Source organism: Scyliorhinus canicula, chromosome 18 (assembly GCF_902713615.1).
Source record: "Scyliorhinus canicula chromosome 18, sScyCan1.1, whole genome shotgun sequence".
Classification (NCBI taxonomy): Eukaryota; Metazoa; Chordata; class Chondrichthyes; order Carcharhiniformes; family Scyliorhinidae; genus Scyliorhinus; species Scyliorhinus canicula.
Window position 1 is genome coordinate 99680068 of NC_052163.1, and position 13395 is coordinate 99693462.

Consider the following 13395-nt stretch of genomic DNA (forward strand, 5'->3'; position numbering starts at 1 on the left):
GCGAATGGATACTGCGGGGCGGCGGAAGGACAAGTAGTGCGCGGGCATCGGGCCCGCTGCCCGCGATCGGTGCCCACCGATCGCGGGCCCATGGCACCCTTGGCACGGCCGTGGTACGGCCGTGCCAATCGGTGCCATGGTTATTAATAGCGAGTTAGTCACGCCGTTTTTACGAACGGCAAGACCAGGTGTGTTTGCCGTTCGTAAAAACGGCGTAAAGGGCTGGGACTTCGGCCCATCTAACAGCTGAGAATCGCTGCCGGCCGTAAAAAAACGGCGGCAGCGATTCGGGTCGGGACTTCGGCGGGGGGGGGGAGAATAGCGGGAGGGCGGCAAAAATGTCGGGAAGGCCCTCCCGCTATTCTCCCACCCGTCGTGGGGGGCGGAGAATTTCGCCCACAATGTTTTAGTCTCGACTACTTCCACAGGCTGACCACTCTCTGGGTGAAGAAATATCTCTTCATCTCTGTCCTAAATGGTCCACCCCAGTATCCTCAGACTGTGACCCCTGGTTCTGGACGCCCCCACCATCGGGAACATCTTTCTTCATCTACCCTGTCTAGTTCTGTTATAGTTTTCAATAAACATGCCCCCTCATTCTTCTGAACTCCAGCGAATGTAATCCTAACCGATTCAATCTCTCCCCATACGTCAGTCCCGCCAGCCCAGGAATTAGACTGGTAAACATTTGCTGCACTCCCTAGCAAAAACATCCTTCCTCAGATAAGGAGACCACCCCCCCCCCCCCCCCCCCCCCCTGCTGACTTAATTATCCTGGAAGAAGTCAATCAACAGTTTGTATCTCCGGGCGAATTCTTCCATTGACCCCCCCCCCCCCCCCCCCCCCCCCACTAAGGTGAATTAAAAAATTTTCTTCAGCCTAAGGAAATCTGCGAGGTGGCTCACCCGCATCCCCGGCTTCGGAGACTCCGAGTCCCTCCACCCCAACAGGATCCGTCTCCGGGCTACCAGAGAGGCAAAGGCCAGAACTTCGGCCTCTCTCACCCCCTGGACTCCCGGGTCTTCCGACACTCCAAACACAGCCAATTCTGGACTCGGGCCCACCTTCACCCCCAGTACCTCTGACATCACATCAACGAATCCCTGCCAAAATCCCTCCGGCCTCGGACAGGCCCAAACCATGTGAACATGGTTCGCGGCCCCCCCCCCCCCACCCCCCGCACACCACCGAAACCTATCCTCCACACCCTCAAAAAACCTGCTCATTCTGGCCACCGTCATATGCGTCCTCTGGACTACCTTACTGAATGAGACTCAACCTAGCGCACAAAGAGGACGCATTCACCCTCCTCAAAACTTCCTCCCATGACCCAGCCTCCAGCTCTCTCCCCAGCCCCTCCTCCCACTTTCACTTAACTACTCCTATCAGGGCGCCCTCCCAGTCCATGAATTCCTTATATATCTCTGACACCCTGCCCTCTCCAACCCGTTCTCGACAGCTCCTTGTTCTGCAACCCGGGGCGGCAGATCAGGAAAGGACAGCACCTGCTTTCTTACGTAGTCCCACACCTGTAATTATTTGAACCCATTTCCGCTGGGCAACTCATACTCTTCCACCAGTCCTTCCAAACTCGGGAAGCTGCCCTCCAAGAACAAATCTCCAAACCGCTCAATCCCCGCCCGCCGCCAATCCTGAAACCCCCCCCTATCCAGTTCCCCTGGAGCGAACCTGTGAATCCCACAGATCGCGACCTAAATGGAGGCCCCCTCAAGCCTCAGGTGCTGTTGCCGCTGTCCCCACACCCTCAAGGCTGCCACTACTACCGGACTCATGGAGTACCTGGCCTCCGAGAATGGCAGAGGCGCCGTCAACAATGCTCAATTGTCATCTTTACCGCCTGCCGTACCTGCAAGCTTACCTTCAGTGACTGGTGTACGAGGGCACCCAGGTTTTATTGCACATTTCCCTTTCCTAATTTATGGCCATTTAGATAATCATCTGCCTTCCCATTTTTGCGACCAAAGTGACCCCGGGGGGTGCCCCCACGGTGGCCTGGCCCGCAATCGGGGCCCACCGATCCGCGGGCGGGCCTGTGGCGTGGGGGCACTCTATTCCTCCGCACTGGTGGCTGTAGCGGTCCGTGATGGCCGGTGCGGAGACAAACCCCAATGAGCATGCACTGGGATGACGCCAGCACATGTTGGCACTCCCGTGCACGTGCCAACTCGCGCCGGCCGGCTGAGGCCCTTCGGCACCGGTTGGTGTGGCACCAAGCCCCTTCTCCACCGGCCAGCACGGCGCAAACCACTCCGGGGCCGGCCTAGCCCCTGAAGGTGCGGAGGATTCATGCCACTCCTCTGCGCCGGGACCCCCGCCCCGCCGGATAGGGGAGAATCCCACCCCATATCTTTGAATTAGGAACAGTACAGAGAAGGTTAACTGGAAGGCTTTGTTTATGAGGAAAGGTTGAGCAGTTTGCGTCTGTACCCATTGGAGTTTAGAAGAATGAGTGGTGATCTTATTAAAATATGTAAGGTTCTGACAGGCCTTGACCGAGTAGATGCTGAGATATACCCTGCCTGCTTGAGATATGTCTCTTGTGGGCGAAGCTAGAATAGGGGCGCTGTTAAAAAATAATTGGTCTGTGATTTTAAGTTGGAGATGTGGGGGAATTTCTCTGCTGATGTTCAGTCTTTGGAATTCTCTTCCTTAGAGAGGGTTATGGGGGCGGTGTGTGCAGACAGGAAAGTGGAGTTAAGGCCTCAGCCTCAAATCATGCTGAAATGCTTTTTCTTTCTGGAGCCGTGCGTGTATTTTGACCATTTTGTGGTTTTATTTCAGGTTTATAAGATGATGAGGGGGATAGATAGAGTGGACGTTCAGAGACAATTTCCTCGGGTGGATGTAGCTGTTACAAGGGAGCATAACTATAAGGTTCAGGGTGGGAGATATAGGAGGGGATGCCCGAGGTAGGTTCTTTACTCAGAGAGTGGTTAGGGTGTGGAATGGACTGCCTGCTGTGATAGTGGAGTCGGACACTTTAGGAACTTTCAAGCGGTTATTGGATAGGCACATGGAGCACACCAGAATGACAAGGAGTGGGATAGCTGGATCTTGGTTTTGGACAATGCTCGGCACAACATCGAAGGCCGAAGGGCCTGTTCTGTGCTATACTGTTCTATGTTCTATGTACTAAGTGCATTGCCAGTGGTAACTCAGCCTCTTTTCCCTTTCTATTGACTTTCAGATTAAAAGTATGAGCCAGTACCTCTCTGACATGAACCTCTGGAACTCGCCTCCCAATCGCCGGTTCTCCGAAAGTTTCTTGGGCATCATCTTCACGGTGGTCAACATCGGTACAGAGTTTATAAAACATCAGGTGGGTGGGTTTTGCCGCTAGGCTGAGATCAGACTGTCAGGATAGTCTGCTGGTTACAACGGGACACAAACTGGCTAGCAACGCAGATGTTCAGCTTTCATCTCAATGAGAAACCAGCCACCACCTCATCCCCTGTTCCTCCCCGTGCTTCCTCCCTGCCCCCCCCCCCCCCCCCTGCCCCACGCAATCTGGGGGTCCAGGTGGGTAATCAACCCAGGGGGAGTAGAGAGTCCTCCCCTGGTTAGAGAGACATTTCAGGACTTAAGTGCAGCCGTTTGGCTGCTGAACAATTCTTCTTAATAAATCCTTTTCTCTGGGTGTCTGGGTGGGATTTACCGACTACCCCACCGCGTGTTTTTCGGCAGCTGAGGTGGCCCGTCAGCGGGATCTACCGGTCCCGCTGTTGTGACTGCACCCCTCATCGGCGGGAAACCAGTGCGCCGGCGTGGGACTGGAATTTCCTGCCTGTGTGAACAGCCCGTCAGTCCTACCCTCTGAATGTGCATCATTACAAGCTTCCTACTGAGCGAGCACATAAGCAGAGTGAAAGATTTAAATGTGGAAGAGTTGGCCATCGTCAAAGTATTGAAACATTGTTCACTTTTAGCATATTGATCAGTTTGAAACGTTGACAATCAGGTGCTGATGTAAGATGGGCATTTTACACAGCTTTGGTTGTTTTCTTCCCGTTGTTTTACCTGTAATGCTGTAAATCTGTGTGCGATGTGCTTGTTCTAACCCCACTGCTCCCCTCCAGCTGTGTCTGAGCTCATGTTGTAGGTCATGGCATTTGGCATTTACTGGATATTGTGTTTGTGATTTATTTATTGGAGTTTGAGGTATAAACTGCATTCTCTACAGTAAAGAGTCCCAGTGTAGAGGAGGGTAGTGTTTGCTGTGAAGTGATTACTGTTGCAGTGGGGTGTGTGAAGGATGAGGATCGTTGGGTTGGCGACGGAAGGAGCTGATTAATCACTGTCCTCGAGAATGTTACCACACATCGAGATGTGTGTTTTAAGATACTCGCTGTGACCTTGTATCTCTTCAGGATGCTGATGTCACAGAAATGCCAAACCTGAGCCTGGGGTTCTTCCTGAATGACTTGCTGTCCCTCACGGACCGAGGTTTCGTTCTTCGTTTGATTCGTCACCACCACAAAGAGGTAACAATGCGGATCAGGGTTCTTTCATTTAAACCGTCCTCTAATAGAGCAGCTGGTGATCAGGAGCATCTCCAGAATGAGCAGAACCACAGGAATGAAGGGCTCAATATGATCTGGTCCAGAGTTAAGGCCGGTTTGACTATGAGCAAAAGAGACGTATGGCTGATGTTTGCTGACCCTATGAAACGACCATTTTATATCGGTCAACATTTGTCACCAGAAACAGAATGTAAGCTTTACGTTTCAGTCACAAATGTTAAGTGATATAAATTATCACTTTGCAGGGTTGCACCCAGAATGACACAACCTCGTGCCCAACACAGATGCTGCCAGGCCGCATGAGCCAATGCCAGTCCTGAGGGTATCTGTCGCACGCTCACTTACCAATCAAACGGGCAGCCGATACCCTCAAGCAAGAATTCCGAGTTCCCAGTATTTGAAAGACGTTTAGGTCCAGCTATCCTTGCTGTTAATACTAATTCCCAGGTGTTGTGACTTCAAAATGGGCCTAAACACTCCAGCTCGAGAAAATGGCCACCAATCATGCGATTACAGTAAATTGCCTAAACTGTATCTGGGTGAACTGGGAGGAATGCTAGCTAAGAACTTGGTTTCACTGTATGTCCAAACATGCCTCAGGAATAATGGAATTCAGACCAGGGTGACTGGCTTACAAATCAAGGGACGCTCTACCCCCCCCACCACCCGCCCGCCTCAATGCTGACTCCTGTCCTGCTATGATGTGCAGCCAGTTAGCTCCAGAGTGGAGGGTCGACTCCACTGCATGTGTAGTTTGTCGTTGTGTCCCAGTTTCCACAGCTGTGGCCTCTGTGGTCAACGGTGGATCATTAAACATTATGGAATTACATAACAAAATTCAAAATGTGGTGAGTGGCCAATATTTTGTCGGAGAAATATGAATGGAATCTGCCACTGTTTCTGTCTTATTTGGCTGTCGAACTGTTCCCAAATTCTTACTTCTGATTTGTTGTTTTTTGTCCATGGGTACGAGCATTGCTGTCAAGGCCAACATATGTTGTTTGATAATAATAATCTTTATTGTCACAAGTAGGCTTACATTAACACTGCAATGAGGTAACTGCGAAAAGCCCCTAGTCGCCACATTTCGGTGTCTGTTCAGGTACACAGAAGGAGAATTTAGAATGTCCAATTCACCTAACAAGCACGTCTTTTGGGACTTGTGGGAGGAACCCCGAGCACCCAGGTGAAACCCACGCAGACACGGGGAGAACAGACAGACTGCACAGATAGAGTGACCCAAGCCGGGAATTGAACCTGGGACCCTGGCGCTGTGAAGTGACAGTGCTAACCACTGTGCTACATAACCTCTGTGCTACCTACCCACCGTGCTGCCTAACCACTGTGCTACCGTGTCGCCGTGCAGCACGGCGGCGCAGTGGTTAGCACTGCTGCTTCATGGCGCTCAGGACCCAGGTTTGATCCCGGCCCTGGGTCGCTGTCTGTGTGGAGTTTGCACATTCTCCCCGTGTCTATGTGGGTTCACCCCCACAACCCAAAGATGTGCAGAGTAGGTGGGTTGGCCATGCTAAATTGCCCCTTAATTGGAAAAAAAATGAATTAGAACATAGAACATAGAACGATACAGCGCCGTACAGGCCCTTCGGCCCTCAATGTTGCACCGACATGGAAAAAAAACGAAAGGCCATCTAACCTACACTATGCCCTTATCATCCATATGCTTATCCAATAAACTTTTAAATGCCCTCAATGTTGGCGGGTTCACTACTGTTGCAGGTAGGGCATTCCACGGCCTCACCACTCTTTGCGTAAAAAACCCACCACTGACCTCTGTCCTATATCTATTACCCCTCAGTTTAAGGCTATGTCCCCTCGTGCTAGCCACCTCCATCCGCGGGAGAAGGCTCTCGCTGTCCACCCTATCTAACCCTCTGATCATTTTGTATGCCTCTATTAGGTCACCTCTTAACCTTCTTCTCTCTAACGAAAACAACCTCAAGTCCATCAGCCTTTCCTCATAAGATTTTCCCTCCATACCAGGCAACATCCTGGTAAATCTCCTCTGTACCCGTTCCAAAGCATCCACGTCCTTCCTATAATGAGGCGACCAGAACTGTACGCAATACTCCAAATGCGGCCGTACTAGAGTTTTGTACAACTGCAACATGACCTCATGGCTCCGGAACTCAATCCCTCTACCAATAAAGGCCATCACACCATAGGCCTTCTTCACAACCCTATCAACCTGGGTGGCAACTTTCAGGGATCTATGTACATGGACACCGAGATCCCTCTGCTCATCCACACTACCAAGAATTTTACCATTAGCCAAATATTCCGCATTCCTGTTATTCTTTCCAAAGTGAATCACCTCACACTTCTCCACATTAAACTCCATTTGCCACCTCTCAGCCCAGCTTTGCAGCTTATCTATGTCCCTCTGTAACCTGCAACATCCTTCCGCACTGTCTACAACTCCACCGACTTTAGTGTCGTCTGCAAATTTACTTACCCATCCTTCTGCGCCCTCCTCTAGGTCATTTATAAAAATGACAAACAGCAACGGCCCCAGAACAGATCCTTGTGGTACGCCACTCGTAACTGAACTCCATTCTGAACATTTCCCATCAACCACCACTCTCTGTCTTCTTTCAACTAGCCAATTTCTGATCCACATCTCTAAATCACCCTCAATCCCCAGCCTCCGTATTTTCTGCAATAGCCGACCGTGGGGAACCTTATCAAGCGCTTTACTGAAATCCATATACACCACATCAACTGCTTTACCCTCGTCCACCTGTTCAGTCACCTTCTCAAAGAACTCGATAAGGTTTGTGAGGCATGACCTACCCTTCACAAAACCATGCTGACTATCCCTAATCATATTATTCCTATCTAGATGATTATAAATCGTATCTTTTATAATCCTCTCCAAGACTTTACCCACCACAGACGTTAGGCTCACCGGCCTATAGTTACCGGGGTTATCTCTACTCCCCTTCTTGAACAAAGGGACCACATTTGCTATCCTCCAGTCCTCTGGCACTATTCCTGTAGCCAATGATGACCTAAAAATCAAAGCCAAAGGCTCAGCAATCTCTTCCCTGGCTTCCCAGAGAATCCTAGGATAAATCCCATCAGGCCCCGGGGACTTATCTATTTTCACCTTGTCCAGAATTGCCAACACTTCTTCCCTACGCACCTCAATGCCATCTATTCTAATAGCCTGGGTCTCAGCATTCTCCTCCACAATATTATCTTTTTCCTGAGTGAATACCGACAAAAAGTATTCATTTAGTATCTTGCTTATCTCCTCAGCCTCCACACACAACTTCCCACCACTGTCCTTGACTGGCCCTACTCTTACCCTAGTCATTCTTTTATTCCTGACATACCTATAGAAAGCTTTTGGGTTTTCCTTGATCCTACCTGCCAAAGACTTCTCGTGTCCCCTCCTTGCTCGTCTTAGCTCTCTCTTTAGATCCTTCCTCGCTTCCCTGTAACTATTAAGCGCCCCAACTGAAACTTCACGCCTCATCTTCACATAGGCCTCCTTTTTCCTCTTAACAAGAGATTCCACTTCTTTGGTAAACCACGGTTCCCTCGCTCTACCCTTTCCTCCCTGTCTGACTGGTACGTACTGATCAAGAACACGCAATAGCTGTTCCTTGAACAAGCTCCACATATCCAGTGTGCCCAACCCTTGCAGCCTACTTCTCCAACCTACACATCCTAATTCATGTCTAATGGCATCATAATTGCCCTTCCCCCAGCTATAACTCTTGCCCTGCGGGGTATACTTATCCCTTTCCATCACTAATGTAAAGGTCACCGAATTGTGGTCACTGTCTCCAAAGTGTTCACCTACCTCCAGATCTAACACCTGGCCTGGTTCATTACCCAAAACCAAATCCAAAGTGGCCTCACCTCTTGTTGGCCTGTCAACATATTGTGTCAGAAAACCCTCCTGCACACATTGTACAAAGAACGACCCATCCAATGTACTCGAACTATATCTTTTCCAGTCAATATTAGGAAAGTTAAAGTCTCCCATAACAACTACCCTGTTACTTTCGCTCTTTTCCAGAATCATCTTCGCCATCCTTTCCTCTACATCTCTAGAACTATTAGGTGGCCTATAGAAAACTCCCAGCAGGGTGACCTCTCCTTTCCTGTTTCTAACCTCAGCCCATACTACCTCGGAAGAAGAGTCCCCATCTTGCATCCTTTCTGCCACCGTAATACTGTCCTTGACTAGCAGCGCCACACCTCCCCCTCTTTTGCCCCCTTCTCTGACTTTACTAAAACACCTAAACCCCGGAACGTGCAACAACCATTCCTGTCCCTGCTCTATCCATGTCTCTGAAATGGCCACAACATCGAAGTCCCAGGTACCAACCCATGCTGCCAATTCCCCTACCTTATTTCGTATACTCCTGGCATTGAAATAGACACACTTCAAACCACTGACCTGAACACTGGCACCCTCCTGCGAAGTCAAATCTGTGCTCCTGACCTCTCTACTCTCAATCTCTCGCACCCCAAAACTACAATCCAGGTTCCCATGCCCCTGCTGAATTAGTTTAAACCCCCCCAAAGAGTACTAACAAATCTCCCCCCCAGGATATTGGTGCCCCTTAGGTTCAGATGTAGACCATCCTGTCTATAGAGGTCCCACCTTCCCCAGAAAGAGCCCCAGTTATCCAGAAATCTGAATCCCTCCCGCCTGCACCATCCCTGTAGCCACGTGTTTAATTGCTCTCTCTCCCTATTCCTTGTCTCACTATCACGTGGCACGGGCAACAACCCAGAGATAACAACTCTGTTCTCGCTCTGAGCTTCCATCCTAGCTCCCTAAAGGCCTGCCTGACATCCTTGTCCCCTTTCCTACCTATGTCGTTAGTGCCAATGTGGACTACGACTTGGGGCTGCTCCCCCTCCCCCTTAAGGACCCGAAAAACACGATCCGAGACATCACTTACCCTTGCACCTGGGTACTCTAAATTTATTTTTGAAAAGTTGAGGCATGTTTGTGGGTGTGTGCAGTGTGTCTGTGTGTAAAAAAGACCAGCATATGTTGCTCTTCCCTAATTATCCACAGGAAGGGTTTGAGGAGACCATGAAAACCTTTCTAAATCTTTTTTAAAATATAAATTTAGAGTACCCAATTCATTTTTTCCAATTAAAGGGCAATTTAACATGGCCAACCCACCTACCCTGCACATCTTTGGGTTGTGGGGCCGAAACCCACCCAAACACAGGGAGAACGTGCAAACTCCACACGGACAGTGACCCAAAATTGAACCTGGGACCTCGGTGCCGTGAGGCAGCAGGGCTAACCCACAAAACTTTTCAAAATCTTTGACTGTCGCGAGAATATTCCCAATAAGATTTCACCTTCAATAAAGTACATGTAGGGAGGTATTTAAGGGTGGCACGGTAGCACAGTGGTTAGCACTGTCGCTTCACAGCACCAGGGACCTGGGTTTGATTCCCAGCTTGGGTCACTGTCCGTGCGGAGTCTGCACGTTCTCCCCGTATCTGCGTAGGTTTCCTCCGGGTGCTTCGGTTTCCTCCAAGTCCTGAAAGACATGCTGTTAGGTGAATTGGACATTCTGAATTCTCCCTCTGTGTACCCGAATAGGTGCCGGAGTGTGACAACTAGGGGATTTTCACAGTAACTTCTTGCAGTGTTAATGTAAGCCTATTTGTGACACTAATTATTATTATTATTATTATTATTATATCCCTGGGGTCAGGTGGTCTTATGGCTCAAGGTTACACTGCTACAGAGTGCATGATCCCTGCTTACCCAGAATTTGTGGGGGGAGTCGTTTCCAACTTCCAGGTCTCCACTGCCGTCTTTGTTCTTAGCTTTTAGACAATGCTGTGGCAGAACCTCATCTCCACGACAGACGCATTGACTTCTTGAGGGTGGTCTGCAGCCATGAGCACTTCGTGACTCTGAACCTCCCACTTGCACCAATCTTCGAGACAGAAGAAGGCAACAAGCACGTGAAGGTAAAGCTTCAACGACAGGAACCTCCTGCGGCCCTCAGTACCTGAATCTCATTACAAATTGCACACTCTCAAACCGCAATATAAGCTGCACCCTCTCAGATCCCAGTATCAGCTGCATCATCTCTGACCCCAGTATAAGCTGCACCCTCTCTGAACCCAGTATAAGATGCACCCTCTCTGACCATGTATAAGCTGCCCCATCTCTGACCCTAGTATAAGCTGCATCCTCTCTGACCCCAGTAAAAACTGCATCCTCTCTGACCCCAGTATAAGCCGCACCCTCTCTAACCCCAGTATAACCTGCACCCTCTCTGACCCCAGTATAAACTGAATCCTCTCTGGCCCCAATATAACCTGCATACTCTCTGACTCCAGTATAAGCTGCACCCTCTCTGATTCCAGTCTAAGCTGCACCCTCTCTGACCCCAGTATAACCTGCACACTCTCTGACCCCAGTATAAGATGCACCCTCTCTGACCCCAATATAAGATGAATCCTTTCTGACCCGGTATAAACGGCTACCTCTCAATTCCAGTATAAGCTGCACCCTCTCTGATCCCAGTATAAGCTGCACCCTCTCTGATCCCAGTATAAGCTGCACCCTCTCTGATCCCAGTATAGGCTGCATCCTCTCTGACCCCAGTATAACCTGCACCCTCTCTGATCCCAGTATAAGCTGCACCCTCTCTAATCCCAGTATAAGCTGCATCCTCTCTGACCTCAGTATAAGCTGCATCCTCTCTGACCCCAGTATAAGCTGCACCCTCTCTGACCCCAGCATAAGCTGCACCATCTCTGACCCCAGTATAAGCTGCACCCTCTGACTCCAGTATAAGCCGCATCCTCTCTGACCCCAGTATAACCTGCACACCCTCTGACCTCAGTATAAGCTGCACCCTCTCTGATCCCAGTATAATCTGCACACCCTCTGACCTCAGTATAAACTGCACCCTCTCTGATCCCAGTATAATCTGAACCCTCTCTGACACCAGTATAAAGGGCAGGTCGTGCCTAACTAATTTAGTGGAATTTTTTGAGGACATTACCAGTGCAGTAGATAATGGGGAGCCAATGGATGTGGTATATCTGGATTCCAGAAAGCCTTTGACAAGATGCCACACAAAAGGTTGCTGAATCAGATAAAGATGCATGACATTAATGGTAAAGTAGTAGCATGGATAGAGGATTGGTTAATTAATAGAAAGCAAAGAGTGGGGATTAATAGGTGTTTCTCTGGTTGGCAATCAGTAGCTAGTGGTGTCCCTCAGGGATCTGTGTTGGGCCCACAATTGTTCACAATTTACATAGATTATTTGGAGTTGGGGACCAAGGGCAATGTGTCCAAGTTTGCAGATGACACTAAGATGAGTGCTAAAGCGAAAAGTGCAGATGATACTGGAAGTCTGCAGAGGGATTTTGATAGGTTAAGTGAATGGGCTAGGGTCTGGCAGATGGAATACAATGTTGACAAATGTGAGGTTATCCATTTTGGTAGGAATAACAGCAAACAGGATTATTATTTAAATGATAAAATATTAAAGCATGCTGCTTTGCAGAGAGACCTGGGTGCGCATGAGTCACAGAAAGTTGGTTTACAGGTGCAACAGGTGATTAAGAAGGCGAAAGGAATTTTGTCCTTCATTGCTAGAGGGATGGAGTTTAAGACTAGGGAGGTTATGCTGCAATTGTATAAGGTGTTAGTGAGGCCACACCTGGAGTATTGTGTTCAGTTTTGGTCTCCTTACTTGAGAAAGGACGCACTGGCACTGGAGGGTGTGCAGAGGAGATTCACTAGGTTAATCCCAGAGCTGAGGGGTTGGATTACGAGGAGAGGTTGAGTAGACTGGGACTGTACTCGTTGGAATTTAGAAGGATGAGGTTGGGATCTTACAGAAACATAAAATTATGAAGGGAATAGATAGAATAGATGCGGGCAGGTTGTTTCCACTGGCGGGTGAAAGCGGAACTAGTGGCATAGCCTGAAAATAAGGGGAAGTAGATTTAGGACTGAGTTTAGGAGGAACTTCTTCACCCAAAGGGTTGTGAATCTATGGAATTCCTTGCCCAGTGAAGCAGTTGAGGCTCCTTCATTAAATGTTTTTAAGGTAAAGATAGATAGTTTTTTGAAGAATAAAGGGATTAAGGGTTATGGTGATCGAGCCGGAAAGTGGAGCTCAGTCCACAAAAGATCAGCCATGATCTCATTGAATGGTGGAGCAGGCTCGAGGGGCCAAATGGCCTACTCCTGCTCCTAGTTCTTATGTTCTTATGTTCTTATAACCTGCACACTCTCTGACCCCAGTATAAGCTGCACACCCTCTGACCCCAGTATAAGCTGCACCCTCTCTGACCCCAGTATAACCTGCACCCTCTCTGACCCCAGTATAAGCTGCATCCTCTCTGACCCGGTATAAATGGTACCTCTGAATCCCAGTATAACCTGCACCCTCTCTGACCCCAGTATAAGCTGCATCCTCTCTGACCCGGTATAAATGGTACCTCTCAATCCCAGTATAACCTGCACCCTCTCTGACCCCAGTATAAGCTGCATCCTCTCTGACCCGGTATAAATGGTACCTCTATATCCCAGTATAAGCTGCACCCTCCCTGATCCCAGTATAAACTGCATTCTCGCTGACCCTAGTATAAGTTGCACCCTCTCTGACCCCAGTATAAACTGCACCCTCTCTGACCTCAGTATAACCTGCACCCTCTCTGACCCCAGTATAAGCTGCACTCTCTCTGATCCCAGTATAAGCTGCATCCCCTCTGACCCCAGTATAAACTGCTACCTCTCAATCCCAGTATAAGTGTAACATGTACTAGATGCTGTGGTATGAAGAGGCAAAAGTTCAGCTCCTTTTTCACCAA

The 13395-nt window shown here is 49.2% G+C and overlaps 1 protein-coding gene across 1 annotated transcript in view; it reads left to right on the plus strand.

Annotated features, from left to right (window-relative positions):
* The window catches only part of LOC119953774 (dedicator of cytokinesis protein 7-like), a 328309-nt gene that overhangs the window by 219146 nt on the left and 95768 nt on the right, over positions 1-13395 (plus strand). The window contains 3 exon segments of the mRNA XM_038778389.1: positions 3210-3341; positions 4390-4503; positions 10378-10524. Of these exon segments, the coding sequence (XP_038634317.1) occupies positions 3210-3341; positions 4390-4503; positions 10378-10524 (393 nt within the window).